Source organism: Fringilla coelebs, assembly GCF_963513975.1.
Source record: "Fringilla coelebs genome assembly, chromosome: 16".
NCBI classification, from domain to species: Eukaryota; Metazoa; Chordata; class Aves; order Passeriformes; family Fringillidae; genus Fringilla; species Fringilla coelebs.
In genome coordinates, this window is record NC_140042.1 from 1171624 (window position 1) to 1191614 (window position 19991).

A 19991-nucleotide genomic window follows, 5' to 3' on the forward strand; every position below is an offset into this window, starting at 1 on the left:
CTCCTGGTCTCTTTCTACAGGTTACATGAGCAGCAAATGCTTTATGGTTTTGGGAAAGGTGTTTTCTTTGGCTGGGAAAAATGCTCTGCCTTCAACACATCCCATTTCCAGGCAGGATTCTGGCTGGGGTTTGGAGAGAGGCTCTTCTGAGGTCTGCTCATGGAGGTGTGACAAAACGGGCTTGAACGAAGGCTGAAAATGGATTTTTTTTTTTCTTTCCCTAGGGATCTTTCCAATAACAGGATCAGTGGTTTAGATGTTGAGCTGTTCAGAAGCCTGACTTCTCTGGCAAAGCTGTAAGTACCTGCTGTTCCCCCCAGTCCTCCCAGTGCCCCCCAGCAGGGCTGAGCTGGACCTGGCTCCTGTGGCACTGCCAGGGATCCAGGAACAGCCACAGCTGCTCTGGGCACCCTGTGCCAGGACCTGCCCACCCTCCCTGGGAAAAGCTGCACTGATGAGGGAGTTGCTTCTAACATGATGAACTTTTCTCTCTTTACAGAGATATAAGCCACAACCAGATTTCTACATTAGAAGATGGAATATTTGATAATTTATTTAATTTAAGTGAAATGTAAGTTCATCTCCTTTGTTTCCCAGTTCTTTATTTAGACCTTTTCTTGAAACATCCCTTCCTTTCCCACTGGGGTGGAGGCTGTGCTGACCTGGAGAGACGCTGGGCACCTGCTTTTTGGGGTGTCTCCAGTTCCTTCCTCAAGCTGTGTCCTGCTCCTGGGTCCTGTTGTCCGTCTGTCCTGACCTCTTCCTGCTCTCTGCCTCTGTCTCCTGGTATCTCCAACCTCTGCTGCTGCCTTCCTGTCTTCCTGGCTTCCCTCCCACGCCAGCTCTGCTGAGGTTCTTGTCTCTGACCATGGTCACACTGTCCTGTCTGCATGGTCACACCCTGGCCCTGGAGCACCCAGTGATTCCTGCAGCCTGGTAGGTCCTGACTGAGGTGTCCAAGCCCCTTGAAGAGGTTGTCCTTAAGTGATTCAAGTTTTCAGGTTTTGTTTTTTAATTGAAGTCTTTTGATGCTAAGTGAAGGGAGGTGAGGGGGAGCCACACATTTCCAGGAGGGATCCCTGAAGTCACAGCACAAGGGGCAGTTCTGCCTCTGGATGAGCCAGAGGATTAACAAACAATGTGCAAGCCCTCCTGGCAGGAGAGAAAAGCTCAGCCCCACACTGTCCCTGAGGACAGGACGCAGGGAGCATCCTCAGCTCTGCACCTTGGCTCCCCAGTGGCTCTGGAAGGACACAGAGGCCCAGGGTGGGTCCCAGGGAGCTGTCCCTGCTCAGCCTGGTGGCACAGTGGTGCTTCCAGCCCAGGGTCAGCACTGAGCCCAGCCCTGCTGGCATCAGCTCCACACACAGCTCACAGTGCCAGGGGCTGTCATTTGATCAAGCTTGGCTGCAATTAAAGTTTCCCTCTTTTCACTGAACTGCCACATGGAAAGATTATCATTGACTCTGCATTTCTTTTTTTGACAGATGAATTTTATTCTCTTAGCCATTTTTTAATGGGGCTGTAAATAGTCTCCCTGAGCAGGAGAGGCTGCCCTCATACCCTGGGGCTCTTGCATGGCAGATTTTTTTAGATATATGATTGTCTTTGTCATTTGCTTCTAATTGCAACAATTATTTGTAGAGTTAAAAAAGTACTTGGAGTACTTGCCTAATTCTAGCCTCTAGAAAAATCATGTTAATTATTGCTTGATTCCCTATTCATTAACTCCTCTCCCAGTTATTCCAAAGCCTTTCAGTGGAGTGGCACAGATGGGAACAGGGAGGGCTCGGCACACTGCTGTAATTAAGGCTCAGCACATGTCACATTAATCCCTAACTTGTTCTGATCTCCCTTTGACAGAAACTTAAGTTGGAATCCATTTGTTTGTGACTGCAAACTGTCCTGGTTGCCCCGCTGGGTGGAAGACAGGAAAGTGAGAGTCCTTGAGGCATCAGACACCAGATGTGCCCACCCCCCCGAGGTGGCCAACCTGTCCCTCTTTGATGTCCTGGTCCTCAATGCCACCTGTGGTAAGGAGAGGCTGTGGTGGAGCTGGCTGAGTGGGGGTGGAGGGCTCAGGGGCAGCTGGGGCCTCCAGTGACCAGTTCTAATCCAATTTATCAGGTGTTGGTCACACAGGCTGTCCCCTGGCAGTCACACCAGGGCTGAGATTAGCCCTGACCACACAGCAGACACCACAGGACTCTGTGATGTGACCTGCAGCCCCAGGCTGTCATTCTCCCAGGGTTTGGACAGGCTGACCTCCAGCACTGAAACCTCCTGGGAGGTGATGGCACCTGGGGACATGCTGGGCTGGGCCTTTGCAGGTGGCAGGGCTCCACTTTGGGAGAGAATGAACGCTGCCCTGATCTACAGCCACCTGCTCCAGGGCCATTCTGCTGACTGCTGGGCCGGGAGAAATGTCAGGCAGTGATTCCCTGGGAAAGGGAGAGCCCTAAGGAAACTATTCCTGCCTGGATGCTCAGTTATTCTGGAATAAGAGAGAGAGAGGGAAAGCAGGGGCTCCCTGTGCCAGACACCAGGCATCTCTTTAATTTGGGGGCTGTGTGACAGGAGGATGCAGGGATGAGGCTGAAGGACCCAGAGCTGTGTGGCAGGAGGATGCAGGGATCAGGCTGAAGGACCCAGCTGAGGCTGGTGGGAGCCAGGTGAGCTACCTGGTGAGGAGCAGTGTTCCCCAGGACCAAATTCCAGGCGGTGGTTGTTCCTCTTCCCCCAGCAAAGCTACCCCAGCTTGCAGCATCTTGCAGGAATTATCAAAGGGAAAAACACTTGGCGCTGTTACTGCTCTTGATAATTAGTTGTTCCCTCTTGAACTACTTTAAGCCAGTGTGGAAACAATAATGTGAGGCTGCCTTCTGGGTAATTCAGTGTAAGGGAGTAGGCTGGGACAGCCTGCCAGCTCCTGACAGCTCTCAGTGACCGGCAGGGGATGAAGAATGACCAGGCTGGTGGTGGAAAACAGAGCAGTTCCCGTGCCGTGCTCTTCTCCAGGGACTGCTCTTAGGAGAAGGGCTCAGCGTTTGCAGGAAGGCCGTGGAGGAAGCTGGACAGCTGGATGGGTTTGATCTGGGAAGATCACTCGAGGCTGGAGCTGTTGAGATGTTTGGGAGAGATGTTGTAGCAACCAGCGGCGGCGGCGGCGCAAACGTGGCCGGGCCACGTGGGCAGAGGTGGAGGGAGAGGCCCTGCCTGGGTGTTTGTGGCAGGAAAACGTCCCACCCTGCGGGCCAGGGAGTGGGGATGACACTCAGGGGAGTGAGCTGTTCCTCTGGGCCTGGCTCTGTGTCCATGTGTGTCCCTGCTCCCGTCCCAGCACGTGTTGTTCCCATGCATCCTTCCCGTGGGCATCCCTGCACCATTGCCCTCCTCTCCAGCTCCACATTTTCCTGCAGGGAGGGAAACCCTTGGCTCTCCCCATGGAGATAGGTGCCCCAGGGAGTGGGCCTGGTGGAGGGTCCATCAGTGTGTCCCCAGTGTGGCACTGCCCAAGGGTGTTTGGTGTTGGATTTGCTGCTGGAGGTCCCAGGCAGCACATGGTGAAACATTCTGCGCTGACCAAGCCAGGGAACCACCAGAGGACCTCCTTTTGTCATGGGCTCACTTGGTAACAAGTCCTTTGGGCTCCTCTGAGTGTCAGACTCAGTGGCTCCATGTCCCATGGGAGTGTCAGGCTCTCCAAAGCCCTGTTTTATTTACTGAGTGCTGCTGCTCCATAAATCTGTGTGACTGGCTTGTTATTTCTGTCATCACTAATTAGCATAAAGAGTTTGGAAACTGTTGCTGGGGGATTAAAGACTTCCCAGGCAAGTCACAAAAAGGAAATGCTCAGAGTAGGAGCTGAGCAGGAGAATTCCATTCCCAGGAGCGTGGGGTGGTTCTCTTGGAGGGTCTCACCAATCCATGGCATCCCAGAGTCTGTTTTGCAAGAGGATCTTCTGCTCTGTCCTGCAGGAGCTCAGTACATCACATGTCTGACAGGAAACTACACCGAAGAAGCTGAGCTTGTCATCCTCTTCACATCTGTCCACCCTGGGAACCTCACTGAGGAGACCTGCAGTGCCCTCTGCTACTCCCAAGACCAGGAGTATGGGGCTTTCAGCCCCCAGGGGCAGTGTTTGTGTGGAACTGCCCACGAAACAAACTCTTCCTCCGGCTGCTTGCCATTTTGCACTGAGCATTTGTCCGGGCAGGGCTGTGGCGGCCCCTCACTCGTCCCCTCGCCCTTCCAGGCACAGCTGCCTGTGTCTTTCACAGGACTGCAGCCCCGGTACAGCCTGCACCAGCCCGTGCTCTTCAATGTCAGTATTCCCATTGCTGCCAGCACTTTACTGTGGGACTTTGGGGACCGGAGCGAGGTTCTCAACAGCACCGCGCACGCGGCTGTGCACAGCTACGCCTTACCCGGCCGCTACAACGTCACTGCCACCCTCCTGCTGGGCTCCAGGCTCCGCCAGGAGCAGGCAGAAATTGAGGTGGTGGCTCCCCCCCAGCAGCTGGAGCTGCTGTGTCCTTCCCTGGTGGTGGCCAACGAGAGCCTGGACATCCGGATCCGCAACAGAGGCGGCACGGGGCTGGCGGTGCTCTACGGGATCACTGCCGAGCCTGGCGAGCTGGCCAGGGGTGAGCGGGGCTCTGGGGGGCTGGGCTGGGTGGCACTGCCTCCTGGGGTCCCCTTGCCTCCCCTCCCAGCCAGGGGGGCTGCTCTGGGCACTGCTGGCTCCCTGGCTGAGGGCGTTTCGCGCTTTACCAGCCACGGGGTTTGTGGCTCCGGGGCTGGCACGTTCCTGGAGCCTCTCTGCCCGGATTGGGTTGGGGTGGGGGCCCGCAGAGAGGACATCACCCTTGTGTTCTTTCTGCAGCAGTTCACCCCATGTGCCCCCCTGAGGGCTTGGTTTTCCCGGGAAACAACCACTGCTACCAGCTGGTGGTGGAGAAGGCGGAGTGGCTGGAGGCGCAGCGGCACTGCCAGGAGCTGGGCAACGGGGACCTGGCTTTCGTCAGCAGCCCCGACATCCAGAGCTTCCTGGTTGCTCATGTCATCAGGTGAGCGAGCAGGGCACGGGCTGGCATCACCCAGGCACGGCTCTGGCTTCCTGAGCCCAGAGGGATCTGGGTATGAGGAGATGGTGGGGGTGAGGCTGCTGAACAGAGAGGAGGAACGAGCAGAGCTCGAGCCCTTGCTGGACTTGGCTTCTTTCCTTAAAGGCTGGGGAGGGAAGAAGAGGAATGGGGCAGAATCACAGCTGGGAATTGAGAGATTGGTGGGCTTTGTGTGCCCTGTGTTTGTGCCTCTGGATGCCTCTGAAATGTGAAAAGGGATCCTGTGCCCTTAGACACGTCTGCAGCCCAGACCCTTTCCCCTCCTGTCTCTCACCCTGGGAAGCAGCAGTGCTCCTCTCCAGCAGCATCTGTTCCACCTCAGCACTGGGCTTTATAAACAGAGAGTGCTGCAAGTGTCAGCCTTTGATTAAATCCGCCCCTCCGAGTGCCCTTTCTCCAGCCGGCCACTCCGGGGGAGGGAGGACAACCAGGAGAGCTCTCGGGGCCTGCCAGCCCTTGTCAGCACTCCCAGCTGCAGCTGTGGGAGATGGGCTCCTCACAAACACATCCCAGAAAGCACATGGAAGGGAGCAGCTGCGTGTGACCTGGGCTGGGAGCGCTCTGCCTCCAGGGCTGGCAGCTCCTGCTTCCCAGGCTGTACCCCTGCCCTGTTCCTTCACACGGGGCTGCATCCTCAGACTGCAGACCTCTGTTCCCTGCTCTGGGGAAGGGAGGCTGTCCCTCACACGGGTGAGGAGCTGGGCATGGCTCCTGGTATGTGGCAGGGAGCTGGGCATGGCTGCTGGGATGTGGCAGGAATTGCGTCTGGAGCTGCCGGGCTGCTGAAACCAGCAGGCTGTTCCCCAGCTGCTGCCCCACAGCCTCTGCTCCCCAGCCCCCTCCAGCCCACGTGTTTATTTTATTAATCCCTGCAGATAAACATGAAGGAGGCAGCTCCAGGATGTGATTTCCCTGCTGATAAAAGGCAAATGGGCCGAGCTGCAGGGTTTGGGAGCACGCAGCTTCCATAGTTTCTTATGGGGAGGTGGCAGCAGCAGGAGGCTGTTTCCCATTAGGGCACTGGGCAGGTCTCCTCTCCTTTGCTCCTGGAGTGGGATGGCCTCCCCAGCAGCAGTGTGTGCTGAGCTGGTCCCTGCCTGCAGCAGCAGAGGATGGGACCATCCAGGGCACCCCACTTTCTGCCCTTCCAAGCCTCCCCAGGCTTGTTCTGCTCCTCCTGCCCCAACAGGGCAGCTCAGTCCTTCCTCAAATCTTGCTTTAAAAGAAGGTTGTTCAGAGTCCTCCTGTTTGCCCTGCAATGGAACGGGCTGGGCAGTGGGGCAGGGTGGGAGCCAGCCAGCAGCTTGTCTTCTAGTTATTCCTTTCTTTCTTACTTTTTGAATTTTTTTTCCCTAATGACTCGCAGTTAGATCATAGCTGGAATTAGAAGAGGAAAATCTCCACTGAGTTTTCCTGATGGCAGCAGGCAGGCGGTTTCCTACCCTGCTCTCCCTCATTCCCTGCCAGTGGTTCAGGAGCAGAACACAGCCCTTATTTATTTTTTAATCTCATTTGCAGTGAAAACTACTGATTCATGGAACAAGTTATTTTTGTCATCGTTTTTCAGCATGACCTCATGAATCATTTCATCTGGCATGAGCCTGGGGGTGGAGAGGCACCAGTTAGCACCAGTTATCTCCCCAGTCTGCCTTGCAGAGCTGTGGTACCACCCTGGGGGCATTCTGGGGCAGGCAAGGGCAGGGCTGGATTGATTTCCACCTGCAGGAGGGAGTGTGGAGGAGCTGAGAGCTGGGAAGGGTGCAGGATGTTAATATGGAGAAGTTAATAGAAGTTAATATGGAACAAATGCCTCCCTTTTTGCTGGGTGAGATTAGAAACGGCTCTCCAGGGTCTTTGTGGCCATGAGAGGCCTCTCAGCACTTTCCACCAGGATCTCTGCTGGGATTGAGCCAGTTTCCAAATGGGGCAGGGACATTTCATCTCCTGGAGGAGCCTGGCAGTGTGCTGTGTGTGTGGGGCTCAGCTGCCTGCCATGCCCCAGCCTCTGCTCGTCCCCTCTCTGCTGCCTTTCCGTGGTGCCTGAGGAGCTCATCACCTCCAGGAGCTGCAGCCAGGAGAGCTCCCAGCCCTGGCACTGCTGAGCTTTAATCCTGACTGCTGCCAGTCCCACCTGCACTGGAGGATGGCTGGTGGCAAATCCCCCAGGTGTGCACAGTAAAAGCTCAGGTTTTCTGGGGGGTTCAGCTTCCCAGACAGGTCTGTGTGACCAGATCACTCAGGACAGAGTCTGGGAGGGTCATTTGGTGACAGAGTGCAAGTCCACCTGCTGGTCACAGAACAGGGAACCATGGAAAGGTTTGGCTTGGGAGGGATCTTAAAGCTCATCCAGTTCCACCCCTTTCCATGGGCAGGGACACTTTGCACTGTCCCAGGCTGCTCCAAGCCCTGTCCGGCCGGGCCTTGGACGCTTCCAGGGATCCAGGGGCATCCACAGCTGCTCTGGGCACCCAGTGCCAGGGCCTGCCCACCCTCACCAGGCTCCTGGGACAGAGCTGGGACGGCTGGAGGAGAGCAGTGGAGGGGCAGTTCCTGAGGGTCTGCTGGTCGAGTGGATACTGAAACCCTTCAGTAATTAAAAGGCTCCATGAAATGTAGCCCATGACACCCCGATGGAGCTGTTGTTATTTTGTTAATATTTTTAGAGAGGACCATAGATGGCAGCTGTCCCAGCTCTTTCTAATACTCATGATTTCCTGAAATCCCCCCTCCCCCTTCTTTCTCTTTTTTTTTCTTCCCTCTTTTGCAGGAGCCTCGATGTCTGGATCGGATTCAATGATTTTGCAAGCTCTGGAGCGCAGCAGAGAGGGGAAGGATTTAATCTGGAGAGCTGTCAGAACTGGCTGCCAGGAGAGCCCCATCCCTCCAACGCTGACCACTGCGTGCGCATGGGCCCCACGGGCCAGTGCAACACCGACCTGTGCATGGCCAAGCACAGCTATGTCTGCGAGTACAAGCCACCAGGTGGGCCCTGCTGCTGCCACCAGGGCTGGGCAGGGGTCCCCTCCCTGCCACTGGGGTGGAAAAAGAGGGATAAAGAGGGGTAAAGAAAGAGGGGTGCGTGGAGAGGCTCCTCCAGGGCGTCACCACAGAGCGAGTGTGACTCGCAGCAATAGTCCCAAACCCAACTTCCAGAAACCAAACTGCAGCCCAAAAGGAAGAGTTTGGCTTACTCTGATCTTTGCCACTAGCAGGAGGAGACGGGGGAGCGAAGTTCTGAGGCAAAGCACTGGAAATAGCTTTTCCCTCTTATGTGAGCAGTCTCTGCTGCTGGCGGGATCTGAGGCCGTGCTGCTGCCTTGGTGGCTTGGTGTCCTTCATTGTGTATTTTGGGAGATGTTGAGGAGATATGGTTCTCTCTAAATCAGAACTTGATTGGGTGAGGTGTGATGTGATGTGCTGTGCAGGTTTGTGGTTATTCAGCTTTCCAAATCTTCCACACCGGTGTAAGAAGTAAGAGAAGTAGGATGGACATGAAACAGGGGAGAAGGTTGATATAAGAAGGAAAAGCCATGGCCAGAGAGGACACTGGCCTGGTCAGAGGGGCAGCAGCAGCTGGCCAGTCCCCAGAGAGCCAGCAGTGTTTGCCACTGCTGGAAACCAGTTGGTGGTGGCCACATTGCCCAAGAAGTCCAGGGGCACAGGGAGGATGAGAAGGTGCACCTGGTGCTCAGAAATTCCAGTTGTTGGAAGGGAGAATTACTTGCACAGTTCCTAAAAGTCAAAATTGCCGAACATGGCAAATGAAAATGTTATCTGAGCTGGATGAGAAAGAAGTCAAGATACCTGTAAGGACACCTGTAAGGAGAAGGAAGATACAGGACTATGGAGCTGCTGCTCTCCTGAGTGGTCCAAGCCCTCTGCAGCCTGACAGGGTGGAGGGAATGGCCTCACAGCTGAGTCTCACAGCTTTGTTCCAATATTTCCTTTGTAAGCAGGAGTTCTCCTGGACGCCCAGAACTTCTTTGAGGGGGACGCTGAGCTGGCCCCAGGCGAGGCCCTGAGGAACGTGAGCGAGGCCGTGGCAGCGGAGCCGTGGCAGGCTGAGGAGGTGAGGGGGCTCTGCTCCTCCTGGGCTGCCCAGGGACCCCTGGGGACACGGGCAGGTGAGAGCTGTGCATCTTCTGCAGGTGCTGGAGTTCCCAGAGCTGGCCTTCAGGCACCAGGGCTTCCTCACTGCCCTGGAGTTCGGGACACAGGAGCTGCTCCAGCCCGTCCAAGTGAGGTTCCAGCTGCACAGACTGGTGGATGGAGGAGGTGAGGATGCTCCTCGACGTCTGTGGGGTCGTTGGAGGTGACACCATGAAACTGGGGCTGGCCTTGTGGCCCCTCTGGTCCTCTGACCCCTAAACCTTGGAGGTTTGGTTCTGTTTCTGGAGATCAAAGTGTGGGACCCACAGCCTTGAGGCAGTGGTTATCCTGGAGAAAAGAACAGGGAGAAACCTCTCTCCATGCATGAGGAGAGTGTGAGTGTGAGGACCATGTGGAGAAGCTCATTAATCTTCTGAGCTGTACTTTTTGCTTTGTGGAGACACATGTCAAACGGGAATGTGTTCTGGTCCATCTGGCCCCACGGGTTAACAAGGAAGAACATTTTCCTGAGCCCATTTCTTCCTGATGGATGAGATAATCTAAAAAGCCTTTTATTCCTTGTACAACAGCTCAACAGTCACAGTTTTGGCAACAATTAATTCTGCAGCAGAATGTTTGTTGTAGCCGTGGGGTTGGCTGGTTACAAAAGGATCTTTTCTGACACTGACAAGCTGATACTTTGACATGGAAACATTAACTTCAGAAAAGTTGCTTAATGTGTTTTCAATGTCAAGGCCAGCTCTTGCTTTCACTTGGACTGGCTTTTGCTGTAGCACAGATCCTTTCAGATTGCAAATTGGTACGTTCTCACTGGAAAAGAGACAACTTTGGATTTAATGATCCTGGTGAATTTTTCCAGTAAAAGAGGACATTTATGTAGCAGCACGATGTTCTGCAGTTGCAGCTTTTGCTAAGAGTGGAGCCATCACCAAAATGGAAAAAAGGGTGAATTATGAGCAGAGGAGTGCATTAACAGTGTTACTCAGCAGAGTGGCTATCACTGATTTCTCTTTCACTTCTTCCAGACTACCAGGAGGAAAACAATGCTACAGAACCATTCCCCAGTGCTCAGGATGATGGGAACTGGACGCTGCTGGAGTGTCCTCCTGGTTCCCAGTGGTGTCCTTTGACAAACCTGTGCTCATCCCGCAGCAGCTGCTGCAATGGGAGCGAGTGTGCCAACAGCTCCTTTGGCAGCAGCCCTGCCCCGGGCTCCCTGCTGCCCAACACCAGCCAGCCCAGCTATCAGCTCCTCAGGGAGTTCCTCTTCACGGTGCCAGCTGGCCCCTCTTCCCAGTACCAGGTCAGAGTTTGCTCTGTGCCCAGGCCAGGGGTGGGGCAGGTTTCTCCCGGGGGCTTTGGGTGAGTTTGGGTTGTTCCCCTGTGGCAGATGGAGCTGCTCAACTCCATTGGAATGAAGGGACGTGGCACAGGGGCTCCCTGCAGTCCCCTGCTGTGCCTGGGATGCTGGAAGGTGTCCCTGCCCATGGCAGGGGGTGGAACAGGATGGGTTTTGAGTCCCTTCCCACCCAAAGCATTCCGTGTTTCCATGACAAGGCTGCACAGGTTCCACGGGCTGTTCCCATGGCGTTGACACAGTGGGGATGGAGCATGAAGCTGATTTCTCTGTTTGATTCAGAGGGGCCAAGAGGGTGGAGTGGTGACAGGTCTCCCTCTGCTGTGTGGGGATCTGCACCTTTCCTGTTGTTCCCACCTGGCAGGAAACCCAGCGCTGTGCTCCTCCGGGCAGGAGTTGGCTGCTGACTGCTCTTAAGGTGAGCCATTAACCCAAACCCCTCTCCTCCCTCTCTGCAGGTCACATTCAGCAAAGAAAACATCTTTGTCAGGCCTGGGGACGTTTTCAGCATCCAGCACACGGCAGCCTCGGGCTCGTTCCTGCGGTGCCACCGCGGTGCCGGCTCCGTGGCCAGCCGGAGCTCCTCGGGGCCGTCCCCCGGCGGCGCCGCGGGCAGCCCGGCGTGCTCCGTGCGTGTGCGCTACGCCGAGGAGCAGCTGGTGCCCGTGCTCAGCCCCGGGAACGCGGGGCTGGAGCAGCCCGGGCTCTACAGGCTGCGGGCCAGCGTGGACAGCGGGCTCTTCCGCGCCAACCTGTCCTGCGCCTTCCGCGTGGCGTCCCGCGTGTCCGGCCTGCGCGTCCTGCACCCGGCCCCCCAGGGCTCCCGGCTCTACCTGCCCACCAACCACACCTGGCTGCTGCTCAAGCTGTCCTCGGGGGTCAACGCCACGGCCAGCTGCCTCGGGGACGACCGCAGCGTGCCCTTCGTGGCCACCTGCCCGGCGGCCGTGGCCGCGCTGTGCGCCCGGGAGAACAACGACACCTGGTTTGCCGTGCTGCAGCTGGGCGGCCTCGGGGAGGGCCTCAGCACCCACGTGCTGGTGGCGGAGAACTCGGTCAGCTCCCAGAACATCACGGTCACCGTCAAGGTGGAGGAGCCCATCCGCGGGCTGAGGGCCACGCCCGACCCCGAGAGCAGGGTGCTGCTGAACACACGGGTGGTGAGTGCTTGTTTGCTGCTGCTCTGAGCCCTTCCCTCCCCCGGGTGGGTTCGTCCCTCCCCTGGAGCTCTCGGGGTGTGTTTGCCTCGGGGCGGTGGGGCACTGCTTGCTGCTAAGCTGCCAGGCCGTGCGCTGCTGCGGGCACAGCATGTGGCACCAGCGCTGCTGCTGTCCAGCAGGAAGGCAGCTCAGCTGCACGTCCCCTGGAGCCCCTGCGGTCAGGCAGTGCCTCCTGAGAGGGATCACTGCCTGTGCCGTGCCCCAGGACACCGGAGGCCCTAGGCAAGGCCAGTGTTTACCTTGTTCTGCCTTGTCCTGGTAGTCGTCCCTTGAGGTGTTCAGATTTGCTCTGCTTAATCCTTACGTCAGCTGGCTGAAGCTGCAGAGATGTTTCACCCCTCCAAGTCATGGAGTTCCTCTGGTGTTTGCAGTCTTGTTTTTTCCAGTCCCCCATCCCCAGAGCTACAGCCCTGGGAAGCTGCTCGGTAACTGCCCCAAATGCTCTGTACAAGCTCTGGCTGCTTCTGGCAGATCCTGTGCCTGCACCTCTTGGTCTCACCCTTCCTGCTGCCACAGGCTGCTCAGGAGGCACTGTTGGAGTGAGGAGGGACCTGCCCTGTCCAGCCCCTTCAGTCTTTGGGTCAGGCACCATCCCTGGACCAGGGTCAGAGGCTCAGCCTACAGGTGTAGCTAAAGCCAGGCTGTTTCTGCAAAGATTTCAGAAGGATTTTTAGTCAGTAAGAGGAACCTGATCACAAGAGCAGAGTGCTGGGCTGTGGGAGCAGGGAGTGTGGGGTCTGCTCCCAGCTCTGCTGGGGATTTATGGAGTCAGGGTCTTCATTTCTCCATCAGCAGCAGAGCCACAGATGATCTGTCACCTCTGTGCCATGCCCTGAGGGCACTGCAGCTGTGGGAGCCTCCCAGTCTGGCTCTGCTCCCTCTCCAGTTCAGCTGGAGGTCTCCTGGGAAGTGCTGGGCATGCTTTTCTCTTGCACTAGTGTGAAATGTTCTCGTGCCTTTCAGAGCTACGTCCCTGTGATGGAGGCTGGCTCAGATGTGACTTTCCGATGGACAGTAGATGATAAGCCATCTTTCACTTTTTACAATGTTGTCTTCAACGTTATCTACCAAAGCCCAGCTGTGTACAAGCTTTCGGTAAGCCAAGGCCTTTCCCATGACACCATTTCACCCCTGGCTTCCCATCTCATCCCACAAACTCCTCAGGAACAGCAGCAGGGAGAGAAGGCAGAGTTGAGTTGAGGTTTTCGCTGCGCTCGTCTGCTGTTTCTCACAGAGCTGCTCTTGCAAATGCAAATCGTTTCTTCTGCTCCTACACTGCTGTGCTGTGTTCCTCGTGTGCTTTCTTCTCTTTTCTCCAAGCTCCCCTTTCTGTTCATGGAGTGTCTGTGTTTCCCCCTCCTCCCTCCCCAGCAGGAATTAGCAGGGAGCCCCTGCTCTGGCAGGCAGGAAATCTGGATTCAGAACCTGGCAGAGGCAGGATGCATCATAAGACTTCCATAGGCAGGCCAGAGCTTCTCCCACGAGCTCCTATGTTCTCTGTCCTGCTCTCTTTCTCCAGGGGCAGACTGGAGTGCTGGGTTTTGCCATGGCCCCTGAAGGGTGGAGCAGAGCCTGGGCCAGGGGAGCTGTGTGTTGTGGAGCAGGAGCTGATCTCTGGCCAGCACATCTTTGTGTGTCGTGCCCTGCAGAGTCTGCTCTGGTCCAAGGTGCTGGATCTGCTCTCAGGGTGTCTCTTGGCCTCCTGAACAGACACCAGCCCAGCCCTGAGGCCATGCTTACACTAATTTGCTGGCTGCAGCACTAATTTGCTGGGTGCAGCACTGTGCTGAGGGCCTGGGCTGCTTTCACTTGCAGAGCTGCCAGGCTGCTGTTAGCCTGGGGGGCTCTGGGTTCAGTGCAGCACATCCACAGGAGCCCAGGCACGAGCTGCTCTTCCCTGCTGGGTCTGTCCCAGTGGGTCTGAGCCACTCCAACCAGCAGCTCAGCTCTCCTGCAGGTGAGAAGGTGGAGATACTCTGTCAGTGTTACATGCCCAGAAAACCATGAGGATTCTGCTCTACTTCTGCCATGTCTCTTCAGTCTCTTGTGTCCCTTTCCCTCCTCTGCCCAGCCTTGCTGTCCCTCTCTGTGCCCACCACACCAGGATCCTGGAGCTGCACTTGGTGTGCTTGGTTTTATGAGCCTCTCCCCTCCCAGCTCTGTGCTTGAAGCCATTTTCTGCCACTCTCCTGAGGAAACTGGGTGGCTCTTGTCCCTTTGGTGGCCGCAGGTGCCTGTGCTCAGCAGCTGGAGCTGCAGGGCACCTTGGAGCAGACAAAGGGGCAGCTGGCAAGTTCAGAGCCTCAGGATGAGAAGCTCCTCTCCTTGTGCTCTTGCTGTAGCACCAGCCCTTCCTTGGACTGGCTGTAGAGCTGAACATGTGGCCACTCTCTCTGCCCTGAGCTGCTCACTTGCCCAGTGGTGCTTCAGTCCAGCAAAGCCCCACTCCGAGGGCAGCAAGGGGACCCCAAACCCATTTTTTGTCCCACTGTCCTCCCCAGCTCACCGCCTCCAACCACGTCAGCAACTTCACGGTCAACTACAACGTGACGGTGGAGATGATGAACAGGATGAGGAACCTGAGCGTGGTGGGGGCCCTGCCAGTGGTGCCCCAGAACAGCAGCGTGGAGTTCAGTGCCCGGGTTCACGTGGACTCGGCTGTGGAGGCTCTGTTCCTGTGAGTCCTTTGCTGCTTGCCCAAACTTGGGGTCCTTCTGTGCACATCTAAGCATGCCTGCACAGTTTCTCTTCCCGGGGCCAACTGGTCCCTCTCAGCTGCTGTTTTAGTTGTGTGAAATCTCTGTGAGTGGGGGTCAGTCACACACCTGTAATTCAGGCTGAAATCCTTTCCATTTAAAGTGTTACGACACTGCTTTAGTTTGGGTTCTTCCTCCTCCTCCTCTCAACACAGCTGCTGTTTTGATACTTGGCATTCTGCTTCCTATGTTTTTTTTTAAGAACCCAGCCCTGACCTGAAAGACAAGCCAGGATTCCTCTGGGATTTCTGGGATTCTCCTGTTGTGCAGTGTAACGTGGTTTGCCTGTTTCTCCAGGTGGGATTTTGGAGATGGTGTCCAAGAGACCTACCTGTTCAAACCTCCCTACAACAAGTCTTTCCTTGTTCCTGATCCCAGTATCCATGAAGTTGTCATTGAGCACAACGTTTCACACATCTACCAAGACCCAGGTATGCCCAAGAAAGCTCTTTGGGGCAGAAGGGGATCAGGCATTTTTGGTCTGAGGGGTGTACAAGGCACCTTCCAAAACAACCAAGGCTTGGAAATCATTGCCTGATTCCTGAGCAGACAGCTGGAGTGACTGGAAGTCTCCAGCAGTTGCCATCCTCTCTAACCCTGTTTCCCAGGGATGTTTGGCCCTGCTGTAAGAAGCAGGTCCATCACACTCAGCCCCTTTTTGGGCAGTCTCAGCAGAAGGATGAGGGGCAGGCAAGCCCCAGGCTGGTGGGAGGGGTGGGCAGCAGGAAGGGTCTGTTCTGTGGGTGAGCAGGAGGAAGATGTTTTATCTCCACCTATTGGACTGGCTCCTTTCTTGATGCTGGTCCCCATTCACATGACCTGGTGTAATTCCTGCTGGTCCTGGGCTGGAGCAGGGCAGCCCAGAGCAGAGTGTCCCCTGTCACACCCCCCACCCCACTGCAGCACTCAGAAGCTGTTGTCAGGCATGTCCTCACCCTGCCCTTGTTCTGCTCTCTCCCAATGCAGGAGAATATGCCCTGATGGTTGTTGTGTCCAACCAGTACGAGAACCTCACCCACCTGAGCCTAGTGCAGGTTCACAGCCACCTGGTTGCCGTGCAGGTGGAGGCAGAGGAGGACGTTCTGGTGGTGGGCCGGCCGGTCACCTTCCGAGCCACCGCCCTGCCGTCCCCGTACGGCGTGCTGTACACCTGGGACTTCGGGGACGGCTCCTCCCTGCTCACAGAGCCCCAGCCCACAGCCAGCCACAGCTACCCCCGCCGAGGGGTGTACAACGTCACCGTGACAGCCAACAACACCGTGAGCAGCCTGGAGGCCGTGGAGTGCTACCAGGTGTTCGAGGAGATAACGGGGCTGCGCGTGTCCGCCGCCGAGGCCGCAGAGCAGGGGGCGGCTGTCACCGTCAACGCCTCCGTGCAGACAGGGGACAGCATCACCTGGATATTCGACATGGGCGACGGGACAGTGCTGAGGAGTCAGGTGCCGGTGGTAGAACACGTGTACATAAAGGACGTCAACTGCACCGTGAACGTGACGGCCGTGAATCCCGTGAACTCTGTCTCCCGGGCGGTTCCTGTCCGGATATTTGTCCTGGAAATACTCAAAATTGAGCCTACTTCTTGCATCCTGGAGCACCCCGACGTGCAGCTCACCGCCTACGTGACGGGGAATCCTGAGGAGTACATCTTTGACTGGACTTTTGGAGACGGCTCCTCCAATGTCACGGTCAGCGGGGACCCTGTGGTGATGCACAACTTCACCCGGAGCGGGACCTTCCCGCTCACCCTGACCCTCTCCAGCAGCTTTAACAAGGCTAACTACTTCACCAGTGTCTGTGTGGAGCCAGAGATTCTCAATGTCACCCTGCTCCCCTCCAAACGCTTTGTGAGGCTCGGGGAAGAGACCTCCTTCCAGGTCAGTGCCGTGCCTCCCTACCAGTACCGCTACCGCTGGGATTTCGGCAACAACGAGTCCGCCCGGTCCAGCGGGACTGAGGTGACCTACACCTACAAGAACACAGGGGTCTTCCTGGTCACGGTGACCGTCTCCAACAATGTCTCTTTTAACAACGACACGGCGTTTGTGGAGGTCCAGGAGCCGGTTGGGGTAGCAAAGATTGAGTATAACGGGACGGATGTTCTGGAGCTGAACCAGATCTACCTGTTCTCTGCCAGCATGAATGGAACCAAAGTGAGTTACTGCTGGGACTTTGGGGATGGCACTGTCCAGCCTGGGCAAGTGGCCACCCACTCCTACAACAGCACGGGCCACTACAGCATTACAGTGATGGGGCAGAACGACGTGAGCTCCAACGAGACCACCATCGATGTCACGGTGAAGCGGCGGCTCTTTGGCCTGACTGTCAATGCCAGCAGGACAGTGGTGCCCCTGAATGGCTCGGTGAGCTTTGTAGCCACCCTGGTGGCTGGCACTGCCATCCGCTACTCGTGGATCCTCTGCGACCGCTGCACTCCCATCCAAGGCTCCTCCACCATTTCCTACACCTTCCGCTCCGTGGGCACCTTCAACGTCATCGTGACGGCCGAGAACAAGATCAGCTCGCTGCAGGACAGCATCTACGTCTACGTCCTGGAGCAGATTGAGGGCCTGCAGGTGGCCAGCACCGACCTGGTGGAGGACGTGTATTTCCCAACTAACAAAACGCTGCATTTGCAGGCCGTGGTGAGAGAGGGCACAAACATCTCCTACAGCTGGGTGGTCCAACGGGATGGCAATGCTGTGCAGACTTTCACTGGGAAAACCTTCCCCTTGAGCATCCTGGAAGCTGGGAACTACACTGTCTACCTGAAGGCCACCAACATGCTGGGCTGTGCCACTGCTAACAGGACACTGGAGTTCATTGAAAGCCTTGGTGTCCTAAGGCCCTGTGTCTTCCCCAACCCAGCTGCTGTTAATGCCTCTGTGAACATAAGTGCCACCATAACCAGTGGCACTGGTGTCACGTACGTGTGGTACCTGGAGGATGGCTCCTCTCCTGTCACCTCTGAACCTTTTATTATACGCTCCTTCCAAAGCCCTGGAATGATTGAGGTCATTGTTGGAGCAGAAAACAAGCTGAATTCAACCAATGCCACTGTTTCTGTCTGTGTGGAGGAGGTCATCGAGGGGCTGAGTATAGGGACAGCAGAGCTGGACTGTAGGTACGTCTCCTCAGGCTCCACGGTGGTCTTTGAGGGGGAGCTGCAGAGGGGGACTGAAGTGACCTGGCTGTGGGAGGTGCCAAATGGCACACTGAGTGGCCAGTCTGTGGCAGTCACGTTCCCCAGGGCAGGGTGGTACACGGTCCACCTGAACGCCTCCAACGACATCAGCTGGGCTCTGGCCAGCAGGAACATCTCCGTGCTGGACAGGATTCAAGGTCTGGAAGTTGTCGCCAGCAAGAAGGTGGTGGAGCCAGGAGAGCAGGTCACCTTTGAGATCAGGATGCTGTCAGGTACCTCTGTGAGTTACCTGGTGAGCATTAGTGGGGACTACTCCGTGGTGCTCAACAGCTCCAGGTACAGCCACGAGTTCACCAAGAGCGGCGATTACCTGGTGACCGTCACCGTGCAGAACCAGATCAGCATTGCCCACGCCCAGGTGCTCATCTCTGTCCTGGAGCCCATCCAGGACGTCAGGCTCCTGAACTGCTGCGAGGAGGGCATTCCCACGGGCACGGAGAAGAGCTTCAGTGCCCACGTGGGCAGCGGCTCCCGCGTGTCCTTCTCCTGGCAGTTCTGCCTGTGGAAGGAGCGAGGCCGGGCCGTGGTTGCTGCATCAGGAGACAGAGTTTCCTATGCTCCAGAAGCTGCAGGGCTGCTGGAGATCCACCTCACTGCCTTCAATGACTTGGGAAGTGTCAACATCACCAGAACCATGCAGGTGCAGGACCCCATAGTCCAGGTGTCCCTCAGTGCCACCAATGCCTTTGTCAACAGGACGGCGCTGTTTGAAGCCGTGGTGGTGCCCAGCAGCAGGAGCGTCGAGTTCTTGTGGAGCTTTGGGGATGGCTCTTCCACTCAAACCACCAGAGTTGCAGTGGCCAACTATTCTTACCTGAGCCCCGGGGATTACCTGGTGGAGGTGAATGCCACCAATCTCATCAGCTTCTTCATAGCCCAGCTCACTGTCACCGTCAAAGTCCTGGAGTGCGAGGAGCCCGAGGTGGAGCTGGCCCTGCCACCACAGGTGGTTATGAAGAGATCCCAGAGGAACTACCTGGAGGCACAGATTGACCTCCGAGGGTGCATCAAGTACCAGACAGAGCACCTGTGGGAGATCTACCGAGCACCCAGCTGCATGAACTTGGATGACTCCAGCAGGATCCGGCTGCCGAACGTCGACGTGAACAGGCCCCAGCTGGTTATCCCAAAGCTCGGCCTGGAAGTTGGGAACTACTGCTTCATGTTCATTGTCTCCTTTGGAGACACCCCGCTGTCCAAAAGCATCTTTGCCAATGTGACTGTGATCCCGAGCAAGCTGGTCCCAATCATCGATGGGGGGTCGTACCGTGTATGGTCCAACACTCAGGATTTAATCCTGGATGGGGAGAAATCCTATGACCCGAACTTGGATGATGGGGAACAGACCCCATTGTTGTACGAGTGGTCCTGCACGTCCTCCTCCAAGGTAAGAGCAGCCTTGCCCAGCCAGAGTGACCATGTGGGAGCTCCAGCTCCACCACAAACATGCCTGGGGTGAAACGGGGGCGAGGGAAGCTTTTGTGAGCATCTCTAGCAGAGCTGCTCCGGCAGGAGGGCTGCAAAGGTTCAGTTCCCAGCTCGGGATGATGGTGCAGAAATTGGTGTGAGGTGTGGTGCAGTGCCCCTGGGCAGGCAGAAGGGCTGGCTCTGGGAGGGAGGCGTGGGCATTGCTGCTTCTCTGGCCCTGGCCTCTGGTCCCCAGTGTCAGCGCTGCTGCTTCCATGCACTGAGGGTGTCACGGAGCTGCTGATGCAGCCGGGGAGCCCAGGGCTCTGCTCCCTCTGCCATTAACAGTTAAATGTCTCTAATGCCATCAGGGGACAAAGGCTTTAGAGAGGTCAAGTGACCACAGCTTGTCACTGTCCTCGTGCTGCAGTGATCTGACCCTGCCCTGATGGAAGGGCAAGTGAGACCTGCCTGGCAAATCCCCATGGGAATCCACCTCAGCAGCATTTTTGATTGAATGTGGAACTCTTGCTTGTACAATGTCATGTTTTCTAGCTTTGTCTCAAAATAGCAAATGTGTGGGGATTGGATTTTTTTGGTTTAATGTGAGCTTTTTGTGTTGCTTGTTGATTGTAAGGTATTTAATGAAGAATTAATTGCTGTAAACTACAAATATGAAACTCAGATGAAATACAGGAGTATTCCAGCTACTGTTTACTAACCTGAAGAGTAGGATAATGAGTTTTATTGTCCACACATGCCCTGTTTCTCCCACTGCACAGCAAGGTCTGTGACAGTGACTTTGTGTGGAC

The 19991-nt window shown here is 56.2% G+C and overlaps 2 protein-coding genes across 2 annotated transcripts in view; both read left to right on the forward strand.

Moving 5' to 3' along the window:
• The window catches only part of LOC311159863 (polycystin-1-like), a gene marked incomplete at both ends in the record, with an annotated part of 35445 nt that extends 30371 nt beyond the window's left edge, over nucleotides 1–5074 (forward strand). The window contains 5 exons of the mRNA XM_084216236.1: nucleotides 225–296; nucleotides 500–571; nucleotides 1864–2033; nucleotides 3979–4647; nucleotides 4887–5074. Of these exons, the coding sequence (XP_084072362.1) occupies nucleotides 225–296; nucleotides 500–571; nucleotides 1864–2033; nucleotides 3979–4647; nucleotides 4887–5074 (1171 nt within the window). The remainder of the gene's footprint in view (nucleotides 1–224; nucleotides 297–499; nucleotides 572–1863; nucleotides 2034–3978; nucleotides 4648–4886) is intronic.
• Nucleotides 5075–7916: 2842 nt separating this feature from the next.
• LOC311160066 (polycystin-1-like) overlaps nucleotides 7917–19991 on the forward strand; it is a 40079-nt gene continuing 28004 nt past the window's right edge. The window contains exons 1-9 of the mRNA XM_084216529.1: nucleotides 7917–8109; nucleotides 9084–9196; nucleotides 9276–9402; nucleotides 10263–10540; nucleotides 11053–11754; nucleotides 12778–12909; nucleotides 14316–14491; nucleotides 14868–15001; nucleotides 15537–19159. Of these exons, the coding sequence (XP_084072655.1) occupies nucleotides 8034–8109; nucleotides 9084–9196; nucleotides 9276–9402; nucleotides 10263–10540; nucleotides 11053–11754; nucleotides 12778–12909; nucleotides 14316–14491; nucleotides 14868–15001; nucleotides 15537–19159 (5361 nt within the window). The 5' untranslated portion in view covers nucleotides 7917–8033. The remainder of the gene's footprint in view (nucleotides 8110–9083; nucleotides 9197–9275; nucleotides 9403–10262; nucleotides 10541–11052; nucleotides 11755–12777; nucleotides 12910–14315; nucleotides 14492–14867; nucleotides 15002–15536; nucleotides 19160–19991) is intronic.